Genomic DNA, 27819 nt, shown 5'->3' on the forward strand with positions numbered 1-27819 from the left:
CAATTACAACTAATCTCTTAAAGAGAAACCAAAGATACGAAAAAAAAAAAGATATCTTAATAAAGTTTCATTGAGGTAGCTATTGACATATTGAGAAATTTAGTTTCTGATGAAGCCAGAAGTTCTCAGTATTTTTTGCCAGTGAAACTACTACCATAAGCTCTGCCATCAGCTATGTAAACTCCAAATTACTTTTGATGAACACAGGAATAATGAGATGAGCTGTTAATCCAAGTGATTAAATTTGACTTACTCTAAATGGCTTAAAGGAAATGTTCTTTGGTTGGTTGGTTTTGGGTTTGGGTTTTTTTCCTGATAGCTGGACAGCAATTACTAACATTGTTTAAATAGACAATTTGTCTTTTTGTAAATGTTTTAACAAATATTGTTGATTACTTTTATTCAGTCTCATTTGCAGACATCAAAAAGAACAGACTCTTCATGGAAAAATTTAATAGCATTGAAACAGAAAAGACAGTGCAGGAAAAAACAGATATAGGTGGGATGAAACAGGCTTTGAAATAGAGATAGATGATACTATAGTCCAAGGGTCAGCATGATAGAAGTTGCCATAGAGGGAATAGAATTATGCAGGACACTTTCAGGTGAAGGAAAAAAAATAGATGCAGAGAGAGTGAATGAAAGTAAAGAATTAGCTTTTAGATGATCTGTGTTGTAAAGATCTTTTTTTCTACCTCAAAACACAGTCCTAAGGATTCACTTACCCAAAACTTCTGTTTCTGTCCTTTTTTGTCAGGTAATGACCCCCACCTGTTAGAAAAGAATGGTGCTTTGATGCAACAAATAATCAGGGGGAGAAGAGCTTGTCTTAGTTAGTTGTCCTAATTATCAGTATCAGAACAAGGCATGACTAACTCTGATGATGATGAAAATGAAGATAAGTACCCTGCTAACCACAAGTCAAATTGCCATTAGGGATTACAAAAACTTAATGCGAGTGTAGTTTTAATTTGTCCTTCCAAAAACCTGTTTTCATTGACGAAATCTCTCCTCTGGGGGGCTTTCCAGCTGAATTGAACTCTGCAGGAGTATTGAAATTAATGTGAACACATTTCTTCAACTTAGCTGAAGATCCCTATGAACATTTTTTTAAGGATCTCATCCAACACTTTTACAGAAATAGCTGGTGAGTGGGGACTGAAAATGTTCCCAGTTTTTCTTAGCTCAAATTGAATTGCTGACAGCCTAATCTGTTTTATTCCACAGTGTGTGTGGGGGGGTGACCTCTAAACTTACTTGCTGCTTTTGACATTTTGAGGACATGCTAAATTTGGTGGGAATATCCTTGAAACCACATGAGAGATTGTCCCCACCTGCGAGGTGAGAGAACTTTCATAGTTGTGTCATTGTAGTTGAACCACCTAGTATTCTGATTTCTAGGCCTCACTTTATATATAGGGCAGAAAAAGTTCCAACCTTATCATCCGGATGTATTTCAACAAGCAAAAGTTGCATTGCACACCTTGGTAGCTATGGTATGTTTACTGGATGCTTAAAGAGCTCTGTGTTGTTTTGAATTTATACAACGAATGCTTGTCTAGTTATTATTCACAGTTCATGATGCTTGGGTGCCTATAAAAGGGCACAAATAAACAGACAAACAAAGATGTGAAATTTGCACATTTTCCCACAGTGTAAAGTTAATCCTAGGATATATCCAATGCCATTAGCAGGGTGTTTATCAGTGTATATCCCACCAACACCACATGAGAGCTGTATTTGCAGTGCACTGTTCACTTTGAAAGAAAAGCAACAAAAATATGTTGAAAAATCCCACACCAGGAATGGGAAGATTTTTCCATCATATTTGTATTTGAACAGCCACAGTGGCATCAACTCTCCTTGCTTAACAGTGAACTCTCATTTACATGGAATACCTGCACTTTCAGCCAAAGAGAAAAAGAAAAGACAAATGGGTGACTAGAACCGAGGCAAAGTGTGAGTTACAGCTGCAAGCACAAATTGTAGCTACTGCTCATTAAACATAAGGAATCATAAAAACAATGTTGGTCATAATGACCATGGAATGTAATTGTTGTTTTTTAAAGGGCCTTATGATGCTTTTTGTTTTAATCACCAAGTGAAAGTTCAAGAATTATTAATAATCTTTGATATTTCTTTGACAAATATATTTTAGATACAGTCTGTCACGATCACAAATTTAAAAAACAGATATATCATAGTCTATCAGATTTCATGTCAGATTCAGATTTACTTTTTTCCTCATGACCATTTTACTAAAGAAATTTACATCAGCTGTAGTGTGAAAGTCCAATATTTCAGCCTTAAAGACAAAGTAAAATTGTCTTGAATTTATATTCATGTATTCCTGCATTCTGTAGTATGCTTTATTTCTCCCACTTGAGTAGAATGATGACCAGTTCTCTCAGATGCATATTTCTGTGATTAAATGTTTTTATAACACCTGTTATGTTCTAAAAGAGTCAGTATCTAGTTTCATACACTGATTGGAATTTATCTATTTTCAGAAATGTTTCTAAATGGAAGAAAACTTAGAAACCAAAATGGAAAAAGATCCTTTTATTATCTTGACTATAACATATCCATGAATTTAATTTCCTAGGTTTTGTTCCATCAGAGTCTGATACCTAGTTACTTGGCATATGTGTTTTATTTATAGTTTAGAAAGAAGAGCTGCTTACTCAGTAATCAATGCCTATGGGCACTCCTCAAATACTCTAAATTAAAATATATTAAATTAAAATACACTTAGCATATTTTGTGATTCTGTCATTCTGTGAAGCTGCACACCAGTATCTACTCTTGAGTAGGGATGCCTCCCAGGGTTACTCCTGAAAGTTGAGAGATTCCTTAACACAACAGATTCTCAGTAAGGGATTCATAGCGTGTAAAATTTTGAAATCTTAGCTAAGTGGTATGAAGGACTGATGGTGTGTATATAATCCTTCAGACCATTTGCCAGGTCTGGGACTAGGAGTGGATCCAGCCTCACCAAGGCTCCTCTCCAAGAAGGAATTTAGAAAGCGAGGGGGTCCTTTTTGAACCTTGTGAATCAGTCTCTAAATATCCTTTCTATTGCTGAGCTGGGCATCTGAGGGTGAGTTTTTTGAATTATAAAGAAATAAATAGTCTAAATGAATAATATTAAATTCAGTTTGAATTTTAACTGCCATATTACTTGCTGTTATAAATACTACTCCTTGAAATATGAGCAAAGATGGAGGGAAATGGTCAGATAATATTTAACAATCGGAAAATAAATCCAGATGAAATGTTAACATCCTAAAACTCTTACCCATCTACTAGACTGAATGGAAACTGGATAGTATCTTATTTCAATAATACAGAAAATGAGACTGTTTCAATGTAGTTCACATCCTATATGTTTTCCTACATACATGTAACTCTGTACAAATATCTTTTCCTGAATCTGAGTGATCTTTGAGATTTTACCTCTTTATTTATGCTATATTTAAAATAGACATTAGTTGCAAAAGTTTATTCATTAATAAATTAAAAAGGAGACCTCATGGAAGACACTATGAGAGTAAAAAGTAACCTGGCGTATTAATGATAGCAACTGTGAAAAATGATAGCATTCCAGATCATTTTCCCTGCAGAGTAGCAGCCCAGAGAAAGTGTTGATTGGTCCCTCAAAATCTTCAAAACCAAAATTAAAAAAAAAAAAAAAGTGTGATCCTGAAGGAGTTAAATAAGGCATTGTGGTTTAAAACTGAAACCCATACCACTGCCACGCACTGAAAGATCTGCACAGATTATAAAACGTAACAGTAGTAAAAGGATAATATTAATCAATGCAAATTTTTGCTTTGTGTGTACTGTGGAAAAATAGAATATATAATAGTTTCTTTACAACGTTTTCCAAAACATAGCTAATACAGTGTGCTACTGGTTTACCGGTTGTCCAGGACAGGATTAGTTTTTGCAGTAGCCAGGAGGGGGCTTGGCCAGGACCCAGAGGTTATTCTATACCACCTCACACCATTTTTCAGGAATGGGGGAAGAGCTCTCTTCCAAGTCAAGTAGTGTGGTGGAGGGAGTTGTTGGAGGGGTTTCATGTGAATAGTTTGCCTCTTTCTTGTAGCCCTTGTCATTATTATTGTTGCTGTGACTATTCAGTCTGTTATCTCATTGCTGTTTCCTGTAAATTGTTCTTATCTCAGCCCATCATTTTTACCTTCTGTGCCTTCAATCCTCCTCTCCAGCCTGATGCTGGGGATGATGGGGAGGGAGAGGGGGAGTGGGACTGATGGAACAGCACGTGGTTTGGAGTGTTTCAGCGGGAACACTAAATTGGGGAATACCATTCCTAAACCACAACACTGTTCTCTTCTGAGATTCAAGAAGCACGTTGACATTATTATCCTTTATGTAAATGTTAATGTCAGAACTCGAATAAGAATTTGTCTTTTTCTTGGTAGTAAAAACTGTGGGATTTAGTTCAAGATTAAGATATCTAAATGTATGTGTCCCACAGTAGCTAACAGAGTATATTGGGATACATTCACTTGCTTAAATGCAGGTGCCTGGGGCTGTTTGAGGTGCCTTAAGGGTGCCTGAGACATCCACATGTTTCTGGCAGACATTACAGCAGACATGACAGCAGACATGAGACATTCCCATCTTTTTGGAGACACAGCTCTTCCCACAGCCAGTAGCACCTCTGTAGGGGAAACTAATGGATCTACAAGCAGTTGTAGCTGAGTTGCCCTCCTGTCTCCACTGACTTTGTTGAATATATCACCATCTCTATGATGAGAGTTTGGATATCTAGCATATCACACCTGCCTGAATCTCAAATTGAATCCTGACTAACAATAGTTTATAACTAACCATAAATAACTAACACTAAAAATTGAATATTTAATTGCCTACTGAAGTGAGATAAGAAGACTGTAAATTACTAGGAAATATACAGTAAATGAAGTGGTAGAATGGGCATCAGCAGACAATAAGAATGTAGGAGTTTCCAGAACTACACAACTGTAGCACATGATTTCAGAATATATCATGAGGAGAATTAAGACATTACAGACTAAAGGACTTGGATTCTGTCCATCTTAAACCATCCAGGATAAAATGAAAGAATTAAGAGAAGAGGGTAGAATTAACATCAAACAACATGGGCATTGCAGTTCTGATATCTATCAGTTTTTCACAACATAGCATGAAATTGTAGATGTTACATTTGGTTGAACAAAATTAAAGCAGAAATGTATTGTGCAAAAAAGGTTGTCAGACTGATCTGGGGTGCATTTTATGTTCCTTCGTGGCTCGGAGCAAGAGTTGGTTCATGGATCAACAGACTGGAAGGAAAAATTATGCTTTAGATGATAGCCCTGTATTCTCAATCATAGAACAGAACCCCTTTGTGCTGGGCATTATAAGTGAAAAGGATTAGTAGAAGAACAAATACTATTGCCATTATCTGCTTTCAGAAACTAATCTTTAAAGAAAATAAATGGGAATCTACTCATGAATCTGAGACGTATCACTATTTTGACTATAAGTCAAAATCAATAAGAATTTATAAATTATTGTCACTGCTTCATAAAAAATTATGACACTTTCAGAGTTATTAACGGGCACAATTTCATTAATACAGTCAATATTATATCTTCTCCTTTTCTTTCTCTGACAGTTTTTCCTCCTGGGATCCTATAGTTCATGTAGTCAATGTAATCGTGACCATTTTTTCCTAAAGTGGACCTATCTAAATCACATTATCCTAATTAATGACATTCCAAACTAGTTGAAGGTAAACAGAGATCTCCAGTGTCTCTAGGGAAGAGAAAGCATTGAAACTAATCGATCTGATAGTGAGCTCCAAATTAGACATGGAGTCTGCTTTAGAAATGTCAACAATATCAGTAAGAAAACCTAAGAAGCTGGGATTAAAAGTAGGCAAGATCATACATGTTTTGAGTAAAGAATTACACAGCATATGGCTGGAGCAATACACTTAAGTGTGATAAGTCACTGCTAGGAGTGAAAAGAGCAACAGTAACAGGTATTGGTGTGACAAATTGAGACAAGAGTAAGCCAAAATATAGAAACTACTAGCCTGGATGTGTGTAGGACTCAAACTCCAAGCAGAAAGAGAAAACTTAAAGTCATATAATAATCTATAGATACAATAATGGAAAGAAGTCCAGGAAAGGAAACATCAAGAAAAAGCACCCCAACAATTAAGGAATTTAACTTCTGGTGTGGTTAGTTCCCAAGCAGAATTGACAGAGACTTAAAAGTGAGTTGATACGTTCTTGGACACATTTTTGGACAATATCCATTAGAGAACAATAAATATTACATTTTCTGGAAGATGACCAAAATAATCTAATAGCACTCTTTTCTTTGCTTTTGTGATTATTTCGGCTTGATATTTATTCCAAATGAGTGACATTTCAAAAGCAAACAGATGCTGGACCTCATTACTTGGAGAGAGAGGGATTTTATTAGGGTATTTTGCAAGGCTTTAGATAACTAATGTCCCCATCTTTAGTATTTTTAGGAAAAGCCTTACCCCATTCAAAGTTTCCATTTTATTAAGAAGAAAAAGAAGATATTTTAAGCAATCACTAAGGGAAGGTGTCTCTGTCAATTACTGAAAATTACTTTTAAACGGGAGTTTTTCTACTGTCTGACAAAAACATACTGGAAGAAATACTCCACTAAGCTTTTCCAAAAGAAACCATCACGATCATCAATCAAAAATAACCTTGAACAAAAAGAATTAATTTCACTGAACTGCATTCAGTCCCTTCAAGGAGTAAAAGTAAGCAGTGTATTTCCACATACACAAAGGAAGCCCTCTTCAGCTGACTCTGTAAAAACCATCCTGGTGCTCTTTGAGGTAAAAGGCTGAGTACTTGCAATCTTGTATAAAATGATTTCCATAATTCTGTGTCTGATTTTATATAGTAGAGGCACCTTAGCTGTCCTTTTCAGTTATAATTTTCTCTTCATATTAACTCTGTAGGAGCAATCCCTGAATACACAACTCTGCCTGGCAGTTAAAAAACTAGAATACGGAGACTCTTTCAGTATTGTTACACAGAATGGAAATTGGGGTTTTTTTGAACATTCCCTAGTTTCTTTTCCAATAAACTTTATCGCTGCAGTGAAGGTGGACTTTACATGAGAAGGTGGACTTTACATAATAGCTGATAATATCATTGAAAAAAAATAAAAAACCTAGAAATATAACCTAACACAACAAAAAGGGCTATCAGCAATGTCTTTAAAACCAAGGCATTTTGCCAGATTTTAGTGTGCTTACATTCAACTTTGTAGGTAAAATGTTGTTAAAATCTAGTACAGCAAAGACTTTTGAAGAGTGTGCTATATAATATTACACAAACTGACTCCTTAAGACTAAAGCTGTCAAAGAAAGCCTTAAAAGTAGAGAATAATGACAGGTCTCAGACCTCAAGCTAATAATTCCTGCAGATCTATTGATATTAGTGGAAGTCAATGCTTTGCATAAATTGTTGACTGGACAGAAATACATGTGGTCTAAAACTTCTCATCTCACTTTCTTCCCTGCACTTGATTGTATAACTGTCATAATGCTATGAGAGAAAAAAGGGCTAGCTATTGCAGAGAATGTCCTATTCTTAGTGCATATCACAAAAACCTAGTGTCTTTCAAAAACTAGGAATTTTATCTACTTACTTAGACAAAAGTTTAGTTCTTAATCTTTCATTAATAATAAGAAGGTTAGGGTCACCGACTAATGTTTACGACAAGAAAAAGCTTCTTAGAAAATGGTTGCTGGAATTTGAAACTACAGTTTTGCCTAGACTTTTCAGAATGGGAGATGAGTCAAATTACCAGTGAGTCAACAGTTAAATCATTCCCACAGATCTACTGTAATGAATTATATGGAAGACACTCTCATGGATTTAACTGCATGAATCATCAGACACTGTGTGTCTTTTTCCCATGACCTTCTAACATATTTCTCTTTGCTGTAAAATATGTTTGAGTGTTGCTGTTAAGTTGTAACTACAATACTTGATGTTGGTTGTCTGACAATAATAAAGTACATTATTTTTTCCCCATGAAAGAAAAAGGGAACTCAAGGCAAGGTTTCTTTATTCAGGAAGAAAATAATTTGGGTTACAATTTTTGGTGGTTTAAGATATTACTTGTTTGTTGCTTGCAATCGGATTTGTCTGTCACGTATTGGCCTCATAAGCCACCAGCGTACCTGTAGCAAATGTGGATAGAGCCTTCTCAAATCTTCGTTCGCGAAGCCTAGCCATGATGATGATGTTTGTTGCTATTCTGAGTGTAAGTTTAAGAGAGAACAAAAGGAAAATGTAGAGAAAAAGATTGTCTTTGAAGGCAAAATACCAGATGTCACTAACAGTAGACACTGGTATCTTTTTTAAGACTTTGGACTTTGCACAGTAGAGTCATTTAATTTTGTATTAAATCTTAGAATTCTGTTGCTCTGTCCCCTCAACACTAAACCACAAGTTTTTTTGCCTCACATATCAATTTTATCTCCATTAGTATGGCTTTTTGTGTTAAACATTCAGCCAATGTTTTTTCAGTGCACAGATGTTTCAGTCTAGTAGTTGGCTAAGCCATTTAATTTGCTGTACAATTGCATTTAAATCGCCCAGTGAATCATTGATTAAAATAGAGGAGAAATGTGTTCCCAGTTAATGTACATGTCGGTGTCCTCTTATTGAAGTCCTTTGTCCTTCTAGCACCTTCCAAGGACCTGAAAACGTATCTTGTTCATGAAAGACTATAAAGGCTTTTAATAATACTATTCTTGCCCCCTCCAAGCCTTAAGATGACAGTCCATAGATTTAATTGTAGCCAAAGGCATGGGCTTTGAGACCTTCCTGGATTTTTCAGTGTCAGATCCAGTTTTTTGGTGAAGGTATGGATCATGTAATGTAGCTTGGCACTGGTAATGAAGTGATGCAGAGGAAAAAGTCTGAGAGAAGATTTGTCTGCTAAAAACATTAAAGATGGATACTTTACTTCACTAACTTTAAAAAGAGATTTGTTTTAACTAGAACCACGGCCACTTCATCCCATGTACTTCGTTTATACTGAATAGAGGAAGTGTCACCTTTAAAGATGGCACCTTTACACGGCCAACAAATCTGCCTTATGTTTTCTTTTCTTATGGGCACTATCTGCTATTGAATAGATACTACAGGTTTGTTCAGATATTATAGCTTAAATGTACAAATCTGACAGAAACCTACCAACAAGTTAACCTTTGATGTGATTTTAGTCTAGTTTTATTAAGAGATGTTGAGATAAAGGTGACAGTTTCTTATGTAATATGGAAGTTTCATTGTGCCGCTTTAACTTGTTTTCATACTAGTGTCATCAAGAGCTGTACTTATATGTGTATATACATATGAATGCATATATGTACCTACACACAAACATACATGCAAGACATTCCAAAAATACTGTCCTCCTATGAATACTGTGTACCAGTAATTTGGGTTTTAATCTACTTTAGGATACCATTACATGTAGGATTTCTCTAACCTAATCTAGACATTTTCATTTTAGCTGTATAAGTCTGATATTATCCCACAGATTCTTTTATAGTCCACAAAGTGTAATCACATCCAACAAAGCAATTCAGCTCACCTTAAGATAAATACTTAAGCTAATGTAGATGAATAGCTATGGAAGATACAGAGGAACATGTCTGCTTAACAGAGACATAAGAATTTAACTTTTCTTCATCAAAACATAGCTGTTATTTATCCCAGTCTCCACTACTCACTTTTTCTGCTTACCTCCCTGTCTCTGAAATACTGACACAAAATCTGCTTGAGAGATCCTGCTCTCTCTAAATGTCACTGGGATCAGTCCATCCTGCCTTCAGATTGCTGAAAGCCACATTTCACTGTCCCTATAGACTGTGATCAAACCCAAATGATCACAGGCAGCACCCTCTGCCTGGCTGTTCCACATTTTCCTCTCCTCCTTCAATGCTATTCTGTCTTTTCACATTCTCTCCCTGAGCTTGAGGTCACACATTACCTCAATGGAGACAGACTTACAGTCCTGTCGCAGCTGATTGTACAAATAAGCCTTTGAATGATAGAAAATAATTAACGATTTCAAGTTGCATAACAAGGGAAGCCAATCAATACCTTTACAGTCCGTATGATCCAAAGGTCAATTAGGCAGTTTATATGTGCATTTCTGGTTTTGTACAAATAGCTCTTGCAAGCTTCACTAAAATGTACTTGCACTTTATCAGTCCATGACCTTATAGGTTGTACAATTCATGAGCAATTTAAGGCATTCTCAAAAATGTTTCTGAAATATTACAAATAGTATAAATAAAAAATGAGACTACAATAAGCATCAACCCACACAAAACTGCATTTTTTACCATATGTATCAGCAGGTCTCTGCTGCTTCTTTTCTCTCTAGGAACCATCACAGCTAAGCAGAATGCAAATAAACATCAACATCTTTATTTAAAGTACAACTTTGTGAAATTTCCATGAGTTTGTTATTTAGGTCAAGGACTCTGAATTATCCTTTGCTCAAGAAAAAATCACCGAAGCTGTATATGAGTGACAAAGAACTTATACCCAGGCCACATATTTTGCATTCAAATTAATTGAAACTAATGAATGATATGAAAAAGTGATAGCTTAATCCTGACAACATTAAAATCTATGCAAAGGAGTGGTTTAGACTTCATGATGCAGAACCACATCTTATGACTGGATTTATCATTGCTAGAAATACCTAGACTTTGGTCCAACAGCCTCCAACTTGTCAAACTCTAGTTTAATTTTTACAGCTAAACATCTCTGCAAATATGGCATAATCTTGGAAGACAGAGCATTTATGCGTTAGACAATGAAAGGATGGATACTTCTTTGTATTGTTGGATCCATTGGATACTTCAACAATGTTCAATGAAAGTAAATGCATTCCCCACATATTAAACTTTGAACCAGTCTGAGGTTTCCTAAATATCACCTTCGGTTTTTGTCTTTTTCCTTCACTTCTCATGTCCTTCTTAAGTATATCAGACCACTCAGTTTTTCTCTACTCCATGTTTTGCAGTGACCACTCGATACAATCCTTTGCAAGGAGCTGCCTCTCTCAGTCAAGGCACTCAGATTTTGTTCATGAGTGGTTCCTTGCCCAAGGGCTGCTGTCTTTTTGCAGAGACTATCAGTTCCCATTTAAATCAGCATCCACTTCAGCACATTAGTTATCTTCTCCTCTCTCCCTCCTCAGCCATCACTTTGTCCCCACATGCCCTTCTTGGTTAATCACTCACCCAAGTAGGTTATTTAGCACATCTGTGGGGCAGCATGTCTTAGGGAACAGCTGTCATCACTTCACGCTTGCACCAAGCATGCTTCATAGCCCTCCCAACACCCAAAACCACAGCCTCACAGCAGCTCATCGCTGTATTCAAAGTGCACTCAAACTTTACTCTCTAACTTTATTGGCTTCTCGTGGCTGTTCAGATATACCTTAAATACACACACATAAAGCAGTACATACTGACTGTCCTTCATAACATATTTTCCTAATTCAGTCCTCCTTTTTTCTATGAGAAATTCCGGTTTCTCTTTTTCATTGCTTCACAACTTTCTCTTTAATTATAATTCAGGAGTTTTTCCTCTACTAGTCTGAGTCAATACTTTTTGCAGCAGTAAAGAATCAAGGACCATCTTCCATAAGCCTGCTGCTTCTCTCTGCTGCTCTGCCACTACCAGATATGCTCTTGTAATTCATAACCAGCAGTTTCCACAACCATAAGCATTTCCATGTCCTTCACAAAGATATCTTCACCAAGATTACAAATGCAAAATGCACCTTATTTTGTGACTTTATTTGCTTGAACTACATGTTGAAGATACTCTTAGTAATCTTCCTAGCACAGGCCTGAATCATTATTTATTTCATATTCTAGACCACCACTAAAATATTTGTTTGAGATTCTACAGTCCTTTTTCTGTGTAATCACTTGGTGACTTAATAAATTCATCCTTGCATATTCCCTCCATGTCAAAGAATAAAGTCCCATAGTGTGTTCTGTAATTCAGGTGTATGCATTATTACATACTGTGGTGGGGGAAAACAGTTTTCCCCCTGAAGTTATAAAATGGTAAACCCCCAGGGGGTGGTGACCCTTGAGGTTTGAACCAGTGAGTGCTTTTGCAAAATATAAACATATCACAAGCAGACCGGAAAAGAAAGTAGTAGTTGTAGTTGTAGTTGGAGAAGTAGCCATGTCGTAGAGCCATGAGGAGAAGCAGCAGGAGCCCCACTGGGGGCTGGGCCCCCCCAGCCCCTGGCTGGGGGGCTGCAGGAACTTGGAACAGTGTTAAACTGGGCTAAGTACCTGTAGCTAGAAAGCTGAAGGAGTTTTCTCCAATGTGAGTGGGCAGACAGAGTGGTGGCAGAGCAGCAGTGGATGGAGAAAGTGTGGCAGAGAGCCAGAACGAGATAAGAACTGAAGAAGCAGCAAACAAACATGCAGCCGAGCGGGAAGACACAGAGTTGTCTGAGAGAGCCGAAAGAGAGCCGGCTACAGAGCAGGACTAAGCTCTACAGAGACTGAGTTTGGTTAAGAACTGAACCAAAACCCTCCAAACTCCTTGGAGACCCCTCCTAGAGAGAGGAGGATGATAGACTCTTACTTGAGAAGAGTCCTAGAGTGCTGCAGCACCAGAGAGAGGAGCTAAGAAGCTCGGAGATGTCCTGGAGCTGGACCGGGACGACCAGAAGGAATGCAGAGGGGGTGACCTTGGCCCCCCCACTGCTACTGCCAAGCTGGCAGTTTTGAGTCAGAGCACGGAAGCTCTGCAAAGGGGGCTTGAATCTCCTGAAGATACGGACCGTCACGAAGGCTCCTGTACTTCGTTGATATGACCGTGGTGAAGTGACCTTTGTCCAGGCGAACACAGCCCATGGAAGAGAAGACCCTCGCTTGGAGATGAAGGGCTGAGAGGGTTTGGATACGCCCCTCGTGTGTACTGGCAGAGATCCAGCTACAGCTGCTGCATGAGAGAAGAGAGCCTGCTGCCCTAGAGACTGCTGCTCTGAAAGTAGAAAGGATCTCTTCCTTCTTCCCTCCTGGACTTTTATTTGGAAGGGAGAAGAGATTTGATCCATTGTAAATACTGTTTTGTCATGGTAGAGATAGTTAAGATTGTGTGATGTATTGTAATATTTATTTTGTACACTCATTGTAATATATAATCCCTTCCCCCCATTTTGAGTCTCATGTGGTGTCTGGAAAACCCATCTCACACTGGGTTGAGATGTGGGAGGGGGGCTAGGACCCGAGAATTGGATTTTGGGGCTCTCGAACCATGACACATACTTGTCTTCTTAATAAGTGGCACTGCTCGACATTTGAGGGAAAATCCACTAGGGTACTACATACATGTTTCTGCAGCAGTTTCCCAAATAAAATCATCAGCATCCCAGCAGCTGCTGATTCTGTTCAGGACATAGAGAACCCAGATTGCTGTGCGAGTAAGCTATGTTGGTTAATTGTGAGGCCACTGTCAATTTTCATGTTTTTATTTCCATTCTGCTTGGTGGCATGTTTGTAGAAGATTGTATCAGCTTTGTTCACAGCTTGATGTGTACTTGGAATATTTGTGAATACTCAGCAAACTATCTTATTCTATAAACCATTATATTTGAAATTTTAGAGCAAATGTTAGAGTAGATTAAAAGACGATGGGTCTACACCTCTTTCCAGTACTCTCTAAAATTTTCAGATAAGGCAAAAGTGAAACAACAACAGTCTTATGTTCTGAGCTAGTAGTGTCCCAACTTTGAATTCTTTGAGTAAAAGTGAAATTTTTGTGTTCTGAACTGAGCATTGACATTTTACTACATTAATGACTGGCAGAGAAAAAGGGTAAGAGAATGTGCTTTACTCACCCAAGAAGTTTGACTGAATGAGTTTTCCATTTAGATCCTGCTTTCTGGGTGTGTCGATATATTCCCTCTTTGTAAAGGAAAAAATCTTCATACACTCTCATTATAGCTGAAAAACAATAGGAAAAATCATCAGAGTCAGCAAATATTACTTCCATTCTTATTCACTCCTTGCATTTTTCCAGTGAAATTTTTGTTGTGTGTTGGGCTTCACTGTGTGTTTATAATTATATTAAACCCATTAATTTCCCAGAATTCCCCTGCTGTGAGTGAGCCAACAGAAATACTTGAACAGAGCTTTCTCGAAGGTCTTTTATCAAGTTGGTTGGCTTTCTTTGTCATGGAAGCCCCTTATCACAGGCTTCTTCCAATACAGTAAGAAGAAACATTGCCTCTTGAGGCTTACATAAATTTTGTAATCCAATTCAACAAAATTAATCTCTTTAAAGTTCATGTATAAACTACTCAGTTCTGACTAGCATCTGCATATTCAAGAAGAGAATCTAACAGACAATGTATATCCTGTGAAATATGGTGGAGTGACACGCATGCCTTTTTCTGAAACTCAGAGTTCATTAAGTACACGGCAATCTCCTTAAAGAAAACTAGATTGTCTATATATATATAAATCCTAATGTTCAACTAAACATGTGGAAAAAACACCACTTTTTGTCTATAAAAATATAAGGTGAAAGAGCTGATGAACTGGAAATTTTGTGCAAATGAATGAAGATTACAACTATTACAACTCTCATTTCATGTCTATTCATTATTTCATAGGAGTATCATTCCCTTTTTAATTAAAAAAAACAGTTCTGGGTTTCTTTTCCACATTTATTCTGCCACTTTACTACCATTTGCTTTATGGTGGGCTGCTAGATCCAGAGAAATGAAAATATTTTTCATGTCTACATTACCTTTAGATTCCAGTGAATCAGAAGCATTAAATATGAACTTAACTTATTTTTTAGCTTATGATTTTATCTGCCACACAGCTTGGACATGAAAATTAGTGAAATCCCATTTCCTAAAATCTTGCACCTTGGGAGTGCCATAAAGCACAAGTTTCACTGACCATTTTTTATGTGGTTGGAGCATTTATAACATGTGTGTCTGGTATAGATCTGCAGTATCCAGTAAGGTGAGCTCATGCCACAGTTTTTTCTTTCCGGCCCACTTTCAAATTTCCTTTTCCTACATGAATATTTTCATAAACTTGAAGGAAATTAAGTATCTTTGCAATATCTTGGCCTCTATCATACTTAGCTTAAAACAGAAGACAGTCTCAAATTTTAGGGGATGAAAGACAACTTCTCAAAACATGGTGAAATGATGCCATTTGCCTAGATAAAAATGTACCTTGCTAATGAGGTCATTCACATAAAAAACTGTATTCTGATAACAAGACTCAGGGAATAAACAGCCATGATGCTACCTAGGTGGCAAGTCAGAGGGACAGTTGTATCAGTTAAATTAGAAAAAAAGTTAAATACTTCAAATTAGTAATGTTACAGCTTCTGCTGAGCTGCCTGCCAAACCAGAGCTCACTCTCTGACAGTCACAGACCAACTGGAAAATAGCACAAACTTTATTCTTAGTTTCTAGATGCAAGCTCAGGACTCCATTAGAGATCTCTGTAAAGGTTCCCCTCCTCCCTCTGTCCCTGGGTTCACCAATGTACAGAGCTAGAAGTTTAATTCCTGTGGATGTCCCTGTCCCACTGTGTATGATGCCACCTGTACAGGTTTCTGAGCTGCAGAGGAGCTTGCAGAGGGAGATCTTGAAAGTGATACAAAGGAACAGAAAGGGTGAAGACTCCTGCTGGCCTTAGGCCAGGTGAAAGTATCACAGGGGCAGTGAAGGAAATGTCATTCAAAAAATTACTGTCGAGGCGTCCCTGGATCTTGTTTTTATACCTTGGCCAAAGGGAGGGGTTGAATGCAAATACTACGGAATTCACTTCTCCCATGGGAGGACTCATCAGGATGAGACGGGAGAAGATGTTTCATTTCTTAATCACATTGTTCTTGAAATCAGCGTCCATATGTTCAGTTTCAGAAAACAATCTATTCTTTATTAGCAACTCTAAATTGTATAATCATAGAATGGCTTGGATTGAAAGGGACATTAAAGATCACCTAGTTCCAAACTCCTGCCATGAGCAGGGACATCTGCTCCCATTAGACCTGGTTTCTCAGAGTCCCATCCAGTCTGGCTTTGAACACTTCCAGGAATGGGATGGTGTTTCCCTGTTGGCTTCTGTTCCCTCAGGAGTCACTGGCTCATCTCTATATGACTGCAAGTGTGCTCCAGTGTGGCCAGCACATTTCAGAGTCACCAGCAGAGGACCCTCACTAGTATCCTGCCCCTCAGGTTTGTATCTCACCCCACACCTTGCCAGGGACAAGCCTGATATTGTCTCTCCTCCTCAGTCACATCTAGCTTAAGGCTTTGCCAATGAGCCCTGCTAGTTCCCAAGCAAAAACTCTCCTCCCTCTCTGGGAAAGATGAGTCCTGTCTGATACCAGCATGCCTAGTGCTGAGGCCGATTCCATTGTCAAAAAAAGCCAACATTTTGGCAGTGACACCAGCCATGTAGCCCTGTATTAATAGACTCAGCCCATCTGATTCTTCCTATGTTGCTGCCTTCAACTGGAAGCATAGGGGAGAATGTTACCTGTGCCCCAAATCAAAAGACATGTTCTTGTCTGTGGAGAAATATCATGCATAAATTATTTCCACTGAAGTGAAGTAGAAATATTTGAAGCCTGTTTCCACAGTAAGTAGTCTATGTGAGAGAATTTCATCCATATTTATATATACATTGCATGTGTATGTATACAGCCATTTGTTTATGTGTGAATGTATATACTCGTATATGTATATCTATATACCTTGCAATAAGGAGCTAAATAATAGTACAGTTTCTGGAGTTAGAGTGGTCTGAGTGCATGAAGCGTAGGGTGGACGGACAGGTGACAAGTCTAGATCTAGCACTGAGATATTTTTTATTTATTCAGTGGATTTGTCCTGATACAGACTGTGACTTGGACAGGATGAGATGATCACAGTCCACCAGCTAACTTTTTTCCTCTCATAAAGAAGAGATTTTGCATTTTCCAAAATGAATGGATTGGTTATTAATGAATCAGAAAAGGTAGCAATTTTTATAAGGTCGACTGTAGTTCATACATGGCCTACTTCAGTCATGCTGAGCTTGTCAGATCTATACATATAGATACAGCATAAAATTCTTCAATAAGGATTTATCTCTTAGACATGCAAAGATACAAGATACTAAAACTAGTCGCTACAAAAGGACACAAAGTTTAGCATTATACATTAATGTAGCTGAGTGCTTCTGCAGATCGTTTTCTATGTCAGCAAATTAAACAGTCCTCTTTTTTTCCCAAGATCATGATAGCTGAAATAATAAGTTTTGTGGGGTCCAAACGCTGATGTGTTGCAACAATGTGCAAGCAATAAGCTTTTCGTTTGATTGAGACTGACTACTGTGTCAGAGAGGATAATTTTCCTACATCAGCACTATAACTATTAAACTATTTCCTAAAGTTCATTAAAAAAAAAAAAAAGATGAATGGACAATATTAAATTTGAATGTTTTCAAAGTATTGATAAAATTTCACTTTGTTTATTGGAAAATGGATTTCTTAAAATAACTAGCATTTCATCATTTGCATCTGAAAATGCTAATTGCATAGTTCCTCTGCCATATAAGACAATAACATATGTTGAGAGAAATTGTCATTCTGACTTGAAAGCTGTATAATATAAAATCTTCAATTACATTTCTACACCTCCTGCTTCAAAATTATTAAAAAAATATTTTTTCTTAACTTTGAATATAGCCAAAAATCAAAGTCCATTAATCATTAAACAGTATGACTGACATCATGATCTTTAAAGGATTTAGCTGGATCTTTCCAGCTATTAAACATTACCTAGTACATTAGATAAGATTGGCCCTAAGCAATTTGTAAGTTCTTGAAGAATGACAAGTGAATGAATAATGGAAAATCTCCTTCAGTATTTAAAGATCATTTGCAGGACGTTTTGGAAAAAAAAGTATCATATGGTTTTACAATTAGATTTATACCCTGGTTGCATTTGTAATATGGGATGATAGAAGAGAGAATTTAGTGACAAACTATTGGGTAGCAACTGTGACTCATTTAAAAATCACATTATAGCCAAAAAAAAAAAAAAAAAGGAAAGTAATTTGACTCAGTGATGCATACTCTCATACTCTGAGTTATATGTTCTTATTTAGATCTTGATTTTTCTACATACAGCATTACCTTAACCCAATAAATGAAAAGCATTGACATTTCAAAAATTATATGAAGTGTTGAGTGGTTAAATCCTAACAGAAGGCTGAATATTGATTATTTTATGTAGAAGACTTAGCACTAAGAGATTAATCCAGCAAACTGTGTATACGCAGATTATGAATGCGATATTCAAGAGATGTCTGAAATTCTATCTCGAGGATCTTAATTTTTTCATTTTCTTAAACATAGCAGAAATTACTGTCCTTGCATCTAGATCAAACGCAGTGTGGGAAAGAATATATTCCTTGGGCAAACAAACTTGGACAGAACAAAAAAATGACTGATGATGTTGTTCTTGGTAAGTCTGAGCTTCAGATTAATTGCAGCCGCACACATAAAGAACTTAAAGAAGCCATTTCCACTCCATGCACGAAAATGAATTCTATCTAATAATCAAAACCATTTGAATTATAAATTGGAGATTATGATAAAACCTTTTATAATCAAAGGCAGTAGATATGCAGAAATCCCCTGAATAAAATGCTTTGGTCCACCCAGTGTAGGCAGACATCCTGCACTATGACCTTTCTCCATCATCCCGAGCCCCACATCCCTCAACCTCTCTAGTTACACGGGCCTGAGGTGTGAGCAGGAACCTGCATTTTCACCTGCCTCCAGCACCATCCACTGCCACAAATGGACAGTATCCAGGGTAAACAGGTTTTTTGCAGTTCCTCACTCACTGCTGATGTCTCTTTATTTCTGACCTCTAAGAGATCAGGGATCTTCATTGCAGAGTTCAGCAGAAAAAAAATTAAAACTCATAAACCTCTACAGTCAACATTTGGGCTCTGAAATAGGAAATCCTGGGGATATTTCAGTACTGAATGACTTGCTAGAGGGCCCATATCCTGTAACATTACTATCAGAGGAGAGCAGGCCTGGTGGGTTGGCCTTTCCTTGTGGGGAAATCAACCTCAGACCTAGACAGCAGAGCTTGACTAACATTTAATTCCTTCTGCACAGCCACAAATTGCTATTTCATTGGTGACTGATGAACTGTCATTGAAAAAAACCACATTTCCTGCACATAGATTTTGCACAAAGTTTCGACAAATCCAGCTTAAGGTCATTTCACTCTTTACAGACTCTGGTGCAGTAGTACTGCCTTTAGGGCTACTACTTGCACACCAAGTGTCCCTGGATGAACTACAGTGCATATGACTGGTTTCTTCGCTGTGGCATGTAATTTGTGTTTTCTAATATTTTGATAAAAGGTCATTCCATGGTCTAATTACTTCAATAACATTATCATCTTCCAAACTTACCATACCTTGCACTGGTCCTTTGTCCATGATTTCTTTCATTATATCAGTTTCCTGAGAGGAGGTGAGAGCAGCAGAAGAAAGGGCAAGGGAAGATAATACATTTATTAAATAGTGTACTTATCATGGCTAGGCTTCACGAATGAAGATTTGGGAAGGGCTCTACCCACGTTTGTTACAAGTGCACTGGTGGCTAAAAAGGCCAATACGAGACAGGCACATCTGGTTGCAAAAGGCACAGCAGAAAGACTCCTTAGGTGGTATATTCTGCAAGGCACGATTCTTTCTGCATTGTCTTTTCTCCTTGAGAGTGATCCTGTCTGCTTTCTCAAAGGCATCAGCAGCGTTATAGATGGTGTGTCTCCAGATCTCCTGATTGGAGGCCAGAGTAGACCAGTTATGTTGATCAAAGTGTACTTATATATAGTATTTTACTTGTATTTCAGCTAGAAAATATTTGGTTTACCAAATGAACAAAAGCTTCAGAAACATGTTTAAGAAGCACTAATGCACCATGATGACTGCAAACTTTCTTTTCTATCTCCAGTTTCTATAGGACCACAAAGCATCAGCTTTAAAGAGATGATGTACAAGTGAGAAACTGTAAAGAATTTAAACTCTTATGAAAATACAAAGACAACATAAAGGAAAATTCACAGCTCTAGTCTTGAAGTAAAGTGGACATATTTTAATATGCTAGATAATATTGAATCCCCAAAGGAGTAAAAGAAGTGAGACAGTAGGTGAACACCACACCATGAACTTACTTTTGAGGAGACCCTGTAGTGAGAGGCACACCGGTATAACCGATTGGATTCTTCTAAAGCATTGGGACATGGCCCATCTGTATAGTTTTTTCCATATTCACTTGACACATAACAGTGATTTTCAGCTGATGGCCCCAGGTGACTGTTCCAAAATGATGGATAACAAGCATAGGATACAACCCTGTCCAGATAGTAAAAAAAAAAAAAAAAAACTTGCTTAAACATTTTTGCCATTTTATGTCAAGCTTTGAACTATTCTGCAACTGTCATATTTCAAGTAATAGTCTTCAAAAGTGTGAATGACTCATATCTTCGACTGGCTGGCATTTCCTTCAGTTCACATACATGATATTTATGATTAAGTTTCAGTTAGAGTAGTCCTCTCCCAACCCTTCTTTGAAGAGACATAGGGCAGAAAAAGTGGCTTAGCACTTGTCACCTGGTACATTCATCTCATTAGTGATGCATGAAAGTTCACATGGAATAAGATCAAGAAATTACCAGTGTTGTCAATGGGACTCATTTGGCAAAAATGGCTTGTGAAATGGGCATGGAATACTGCTAGGTATTTCCAAAACATTTCTGCGTTAATGCCATGGAAGCTTATAAGTAGCGTTTTTTAAAGAGCATAATTAAATAGTTCAGTGAAGCAGAATATTTTAAAATAGGCAGTCCTATAAGAAGCGTATGTATTTAAGTATCTCATCAATTATACTAAACTTTCTGAATCTGAGGAAAAGAAAATTATTCCTACACAATATGGAGTATAATTATGTTTGCCTACATATACTTAGTTGTCAGTAGCCCATATATGTTTCAGCTATTTTGAATAAGACATAGCATTTTCCCATTAGCATTTGGTGGTAGAAAAACTGATCCTGAGGAAAATGTCTTTTTCTTACCAAATCCTTTCTACCCAAACTAGATCACATACATCCACAAGCTTCAAAAATAATTCAGCTTAGATGAAAAGGGATTATCCACCTAAGGTTGTAAGGTTGCTAGGCTGTTATTGCTTAGGTCTTCAATCTGCTCACTGACAAACCCTTTTAATCCCTTCCGAATATCTGAAAGTGTTCTGGATTCACAGATTTTCAATGAAGAATGGAAAGTATTTAGGCCAAACACACAGAGGTTTTTATCACTCAGTTTTAACTTTTATTATGCTGTGTTTCTACTGCCGGGTAGAAGTAAATCTTTGGTTTATATAAGTACACATCTATACATATTTATAAAATCTATTTATCTCTATATGTAATTATTCTATTCAGCACTGATGATAGATTTCCAAAAGAAATACAGGATTACTACTGAGTGCAATCAGGCCTGTAAGGCAGGTAAGACGAGCAAATACAGTCCTCAGAGCACAGTCTAGCATAGGTAGGGCAGGAGTAGGTGATGGTAGTCCAGTAAAAACAAAGGTATGACACCTATTACTCGAGTATACTTAGAGACACCTCAAAGGGAGACAACAGAGGAGAAATTAATTCCTGGAGTAGGGATTTTTTACCCTCTTCTTTCAGTTGGATTGTCCTGATGGACTTTTCACAGGTTCTGCAAGGATGAGTCTTATTTCTATGTCAACAGAAGTGAAGCACCAAAAAATACAGTAGCACACTGGAGCTGTGTGGAAATCCAGACATGATTACTCATTCTGAACTAATAGTCACCTTTGCACCAACCATAAATTCTGCAGTTGTGAGTAACATAATTTAACAGCTTTTTGATGAAACATGAGTTTGTATGTGCTGAAGCACCAGCACAACAGTAAACAATAAAAATACTTCAAAGAGAAGACCTTGCTGGAAGACTCATAGAATCGAAACAGAAATAGATGTAGATACGTTTATGTGCACAAATATAGATGCACATATATGAAAATAATATTAGAAACAACCAGGATCCAAGGAGAAGCAGGAAAATTCTGTGTTACATTCATACATTCTTAGCAGAATTCATCTGAAGTCATGTTTATGTGTTCAATCTCATGAAAGGTTTTGTGTTTTTATTGTATTTTTATATTTGAATTGTGGGATAAAAAAGAAATCCAAAACATGAGACTGTGCTATTAGTAAGTTGGCCAAAAAAAACAACAGCAATATCTTTCTCATACCCTGCAACTGCTAAAAGTACAAGGTATAAATCAGGTTAAAGTCTGATTAGAAGCAGTGTTTGCATCCAAGTGTATAACCTCTATACTACCTGAAAATGAAACATTTCTTTCTCATTCTTGAAAAATATAACCTTTTAATTTCCCTTAATAGTTAAAATAGATGCTTTCAAAGAACATTGATTTCACAAAAATTATGGCTTGTAACTAAAATACGTAAAATCAGTAATAATTAGAAATAGAATACATATTTATTCTTTAATGAAGGAGGATAGAGAGAAAGAGTGAGAGTTAAACATTGTTTCAGCTCCACTTATAGCAGATTTTGCTGTTAATCAGGTACTCAGTGATTCTGAAAAGTCAGGTCTCAGCACTAGCTTAAGCACATTGAGCTTTATGGAAGTCTTCTGCTGATTTCACTGGGGATAGTTTAGGCCAGCACTCAATTTTTCTGAACATCTGTCAAAAACCTGAGACAAGCACACTTCAGAAATCAGAACACTAGAAACTTTAAAACAGCATCGAAAGCCTGCTGTGGAAATTTACAAGCCCCCACAGAAAATCAATGGGTTTTCTCCCTGTTGCAGGGTATGGAGATAACAAAAAATGATTGCAATATAATGGTCCATAAAAATAAAAGTTACCTGAAAGTGTGAGGAAGCAAGTACTATTTAACTGGGCTCATTCAAAAGACACTTCATGCCATAAATTTTCATTTTTTTAATTGTCAGAGGTAAAGACTTATGCATTGGGGAGTTTAGCTACAAAAATTGTTCAATTATCAGTCCAGTGAATCAAAAAGTTTTGTTGTTGTTGTTGATCTTACTTGCTCTTCTCCATTGTCAGAGACAAAATATCAGGCTAGATGGACCCTTGCTCAGACCCAGCATAGCTGTTCTTGTGTTCTTCCACTATCTGTTCTCAAAGATATTTGGACGTTTCACTTGAGATGTTAATTTGTGTCTGGAACTGTTGGAACAGAATCTGAAATATCATTTGAACTTGAGGAAAGAAAATTAGGATATAGAAACGTTTATAAAAATACATAAGTAGAAATACTTTCTCATGTGGCACTTTGATGGCAAATCAATGATCGGGGATAAGAATGGGTAGCAGGTAAAGGTCTGTCATAGCACAGTGATGTTGTACATGTTAGAGCTAGCTCCATGGGAAAAAAAAGCTTAACGAATTACTAAGAAAACAATCTTGTATTGTTGAGATTTATTGGAGATCTAGATAGTTTCCAAAAAAATTCATAACGAACCTCAAAACTCCCCTTCAGATTCTTTACTCAGACAGTCACCTGCAAAGAGGCTGGTGAATACCATGAGGCTGAGCCACAAGGAAGTACTTGGGACTGTGGAGGTGAAAAGGCAGTTCACAGGTGTGCTATGGTGAGCTGAGGTGCTGTGGCTGTGTGATTCCAGGCTTATATCAGTCACAAAGCCTGCTCTGCCCAGGAATGTTACACTGCTGCTTAGTCAGGTCAATCTTCTTGCTACTGTATTTACACCAGGACAAGCTCCTGCATGGGTACAGCTAGGTGGATAATGAAGTGGCTCATATAGCCGCAGCCTGCCTTGCTTTCCTTATAAAAATAAGCTAAGTCTTTTATACTTAAACTGCCTCTGCAGAACAGGCTGTGTCATTACCTACAGTGCTTAAGGTAAAAATACTACTATTTGCTGGTATAGAAAGAATCTTATTATTATGGCCTCATGGTGGTTATGCCCATAGAGCAATAACAGTCAGAGGGAATAGAAGACTAGGAGATTGTCCTATTGCTGCATTCTTTACAGCTTTTCCTCTAAAAATAACTTGCTCTAACTTCACCTCTTCTTTTATCTACACTGTCAATTCTTGAGCTCCTGTCCTTAACAGGCAAGCAAACAGACCAGTGAGAGAGAGTTGTAATTACTCTCCTAAGGGCATGAGCTACTGATTAAAAGGAGACTGTTCTTCTAGTTACAGAAAATTATTGCAGTTAAAAAGTGTTTACAGTTAAAATGTCAAGTTAGAACTTTCATTTCTCATAAATAAGGCCTTTGCCTTTACCCCCATGAGGTGCTGAGTGGCCTTTGCTGGATAGAATCACTCACCTAAAGGGTCTCCCACTCAAAACCTAGATCAAAACTAGTTTAGGGTTTAAACCCTGAGAGAAAGATCAAGCAGTGCTTGACATAAACTCTCCCCATAACAATATGAAATCTTTGTCAGATCAGAAATAGTTTGCTACACCTGCAGAAAGCAGAATGATCGCTTGTATACTGTGTCTACGTGAATGACAGGTCTTCATCTGGATCCCTAGGCCACCTTGTCAAGTAAGATGCATCACATCTGACATTCTTTTGCTCTTGCCATGGTTTGTTTGTTTGTTTGTTTTTTACTTAAATTAAAAGGTGACAGAGAGCACACCTGAGATCTCTCTGTCTGCCAGTTTCAGATATATTAAAGACAGAGTAAGGGATAAGATTGCATGAAAACAAGAGAGGAAATTGATTTTGGTATAGAACAGAAAGGACAAAAATATTCTGGTAATGTGAAAACCAGCAGAATTTAATTATATGGTATATAAAATGTGGTTATTGAAATTCTCCTAGAAGCCATTTCCAGGCATACAAATTTTAAGGAGTTGAATAAGAAAAGGCAATGCAGATTTACCATGACAGGTAGTGATGAGATGATGAGATGATCTGACCATGATGAAATGACTGGTTCCGTGGAGAATAAGAAAAGCAGTAGATATCATTTACCTTGCCTTTAGCAACATTTTCAGCATAGTTTCCCGTGGTGTTCCTCTAGTTTATTGGCTTAGATAAGTTGCTTACAAGTACAGTTGTGAATTGGTATGCTGAAAGGTCGACAGATCAAAATGGCTGGTGTCTGTTTCCTAGTGGCATTCCTCAGGAGTTAACACAAAAGCAACAGTTTTGCATCTCTATTAACAATCTTGATAGTGGGATGTAAGGCACCCTTAGCCAGTTTGTGGAGAATGCAAAACTGGTGATGAGTGATTAGTACGCACAACTGCCATTCATAGCTGTGTTAATAGGCTGGAGAAATGAGCTGACGGAAATATCAAAAAGTTCAACAAAAACAGATGGCAAATCCCACCTCTGAGCCAGAACTGCCCAGGTACTGGCAGGGCACTGCCTGTGTAGAAAGCTGTTTTACAGAGAAGGACATGAGGTCCTGAGAAACAGAGAGCTGAATGTAGCTCAGCAGTGAGCCCTCTCACAAACGTGGACAACCAGTACTAGGCTGTATTATCAAGAACATAGCCAAGACATTGTGAAAAATTATTATTCCCCTCAAATTACTACTCCACAGATAAAGTAATATGTTCACTTATGTAATCCCCAGGAAAGACACTGATAAACGGAGTAAGTCCAGTGGAAGGCACTTAGGGGACTGGAACTAAAACAGCTGAGACAGCTGGACTTGTTCAGCCCAGAGAAGAGAAAGCTAAAAGAGGATCTAATTCCTGTCATCAACTACATAAAGAGAGCTATTGATGAGACAGAGCAAAACTCTTGGAGATGCACAGTGAAAAGCAGAAAGGTACCAGTCACAAGTTGTACCAAAGAAAATACTGATGTAAGAAAAAAGTATTTGACCATGAGTGGTCAAACAAAGTGACCTGCTGCAGAAAAGGCTGTGGATACTCCATCCTTGAAGATACTCCAAATGTGTTCAGGGACATGACCTGAACAGTCTGTTCTAATTTCATAGTCATGCTTTGAGCAGAACATTGGACCAGGCGACCTTCAAAAGTTCCAACCTAAATCATTCTGTGAGTCTATAAATGATTTTATGCCATTTTTAAAAAGTCTCTAGTTCTCCGTGTGGCCTTTGACAGCTGTTAACTTTGCTTAGTCTGACCTGAAGGAAGAAGGATCTAGGTATAGTTCTTGATAGAGTGTTGCATTCTGGAATAAACCTTGGGATGAGATTATTACAATTTGCTTCATAGAGAAAAAATGTTTGATTCTTTTGAATACTCACAATGTGGTCTCATGCAGGTGGCTGCTTACTCAAGGTTGTTTAACATGAAGATCCTGTATCCCAAGAACCACAGACGTTTTGAGTCCACTTACAGTATTGTCTTATTGTAACTTAAGCAACTGTTTCAAGTTAAAATAATCCAAACAGCTAGATAAAATATTTACCCATGTGTTTTCAGATATCTCCAAGCACCATCAATACTTCCACCATTACATCCATGTTGATTGGTATCACAAGAGATCAAATTCTGAACAGAAAGGTTGTCTGTGATCTGACCCTTGGAATGAATTGTTATTCTATCTGCTGCAACACCTGTTTTGAAATAAATATTCTTTTATAAAAAACAAATAATTACTCACAACTTCACATTCGTCATTGTGGAAAAGGACTGAAATACAATCCCAATATCTTCTGCCTGTGCAGATATCTTCACTAAACAATACCAATATAATCCGTAGAGACTTTCAAGAGAGAAGATTGTGAAACTGCAAAGCATCATGAGCAACTTTGCTGTAATATTACAAATCTCTAGATTTACTGGTTATTGTAAAGTCCCACATATCTAAAATCAAATGAGATATTTACATAATTTAGTCTGATAGTCTCTATGATGTTTGCAAATGCACAGTCATATCCAGTTTTCTTCAGCAGAAGATGTGAATACTTCCCCACCTCTCTGCAGCTGAGTCTCCAAATCTCTTCACTTTCTTTTCCACCCTTCTTTTCTTTATTTGAGGGGGGGGGGAAGCAAAAATGAACAGTCTTTTGAAGAAGAAAATTCAAGACTGGAGACATCTATTGGTTTCATTAGAAAGAATATTTGGACATGTTCATATTAAAGTGTAAATGTAGTATTCTCTGTACTTTCTTCCCTTATCCCGCAAAATTCTTCTTCTGAGATAAACATCTTAGATGTCTGAATTCAATCAGATAGTCATAATTCTTAGTACTTATATATTTATGCACTGATTTAAAGGCAGCCTAGGTTAACTAAGTTGTGGTTGAAACTAACCTACTTCTACTTTCTTTATCGAATGATGATGAAACAACCATTAAGCCCCAATCCCAGTCATTACCTGTGATTAAATTATATTTTTGTTACTTTTAGCCCCTCATTTTGAACCTGAAAATAAATTTTTAAAAATATCTTGAAATCTAAGGCTCCATCAAAATCAACACTAACTTTGGTGAATTTTGGGCAAGACTTCAGAAAAGTGAATCTGCTCATGGCAGGTGACAATTGTGTTTTGTGCTTTTGTGAGCTGTCACATGATGATGAATTTATTTTCATAGGTATAAGAGTCTTTTAGTAAATAGTTTTGGAATAGTTACAGAAATTACTCATGATAAGAAAAATTATACAGTAGTGG

General features: G+C 37.2%; 1 protein-coding gene across 3 annotated transcripts in view; it reads right to left on the minus strand.

The window, feature by feature from the left end:
• TINAG (tubulointerstitial nephritis antigen) overlaps window positions 1-27819 on the minus strand; it is a 46834-nt gene that overhangs the window by 957 nt on the left and 18058 nt on the right. For all 3 annotated transcript variants that reach the window (XM_027724317.2, XM_039380783.1, XM_039380782.1), the window contains 5 exons: window positions 26614-26761; window positions 20335-20515; window positions 19576-19621; window positions 13954-14059; window positions 726-771 (listed from right to left, as the gene is read on the minus strand). In XM_027724317.2, the coding sequence (XP_027580118.1) occupies window positions 726-771; window positions 13954-14059; window positions 19576-19621; window positions 20335-20515; window positions 26614-26761 (527 nt within the window). The remainder of the gene's footprint in view (window positions 1-725; window positions 772-13953; window positions 14060-19575; window positions 19622-20334; window positions 20516-26613; window positions 26762-27819) is intronic.

The sequence above is a fragment of the Pipra filicauda genome, unplaced genomic scaffold, assembly GCF_003945595.2.
Source record: "Pipra filicauda isolate LSUMZ 115617 unplaced genomic scaffold, ASM394559v2 scaffold200_size1382263_pilon, whole genome shotgun sequence".
NCBI lineage: Eukaryota > Metazoa > Chordata > Aves > Passeriformes > Pipridae > Pipra > Pipra filicauda.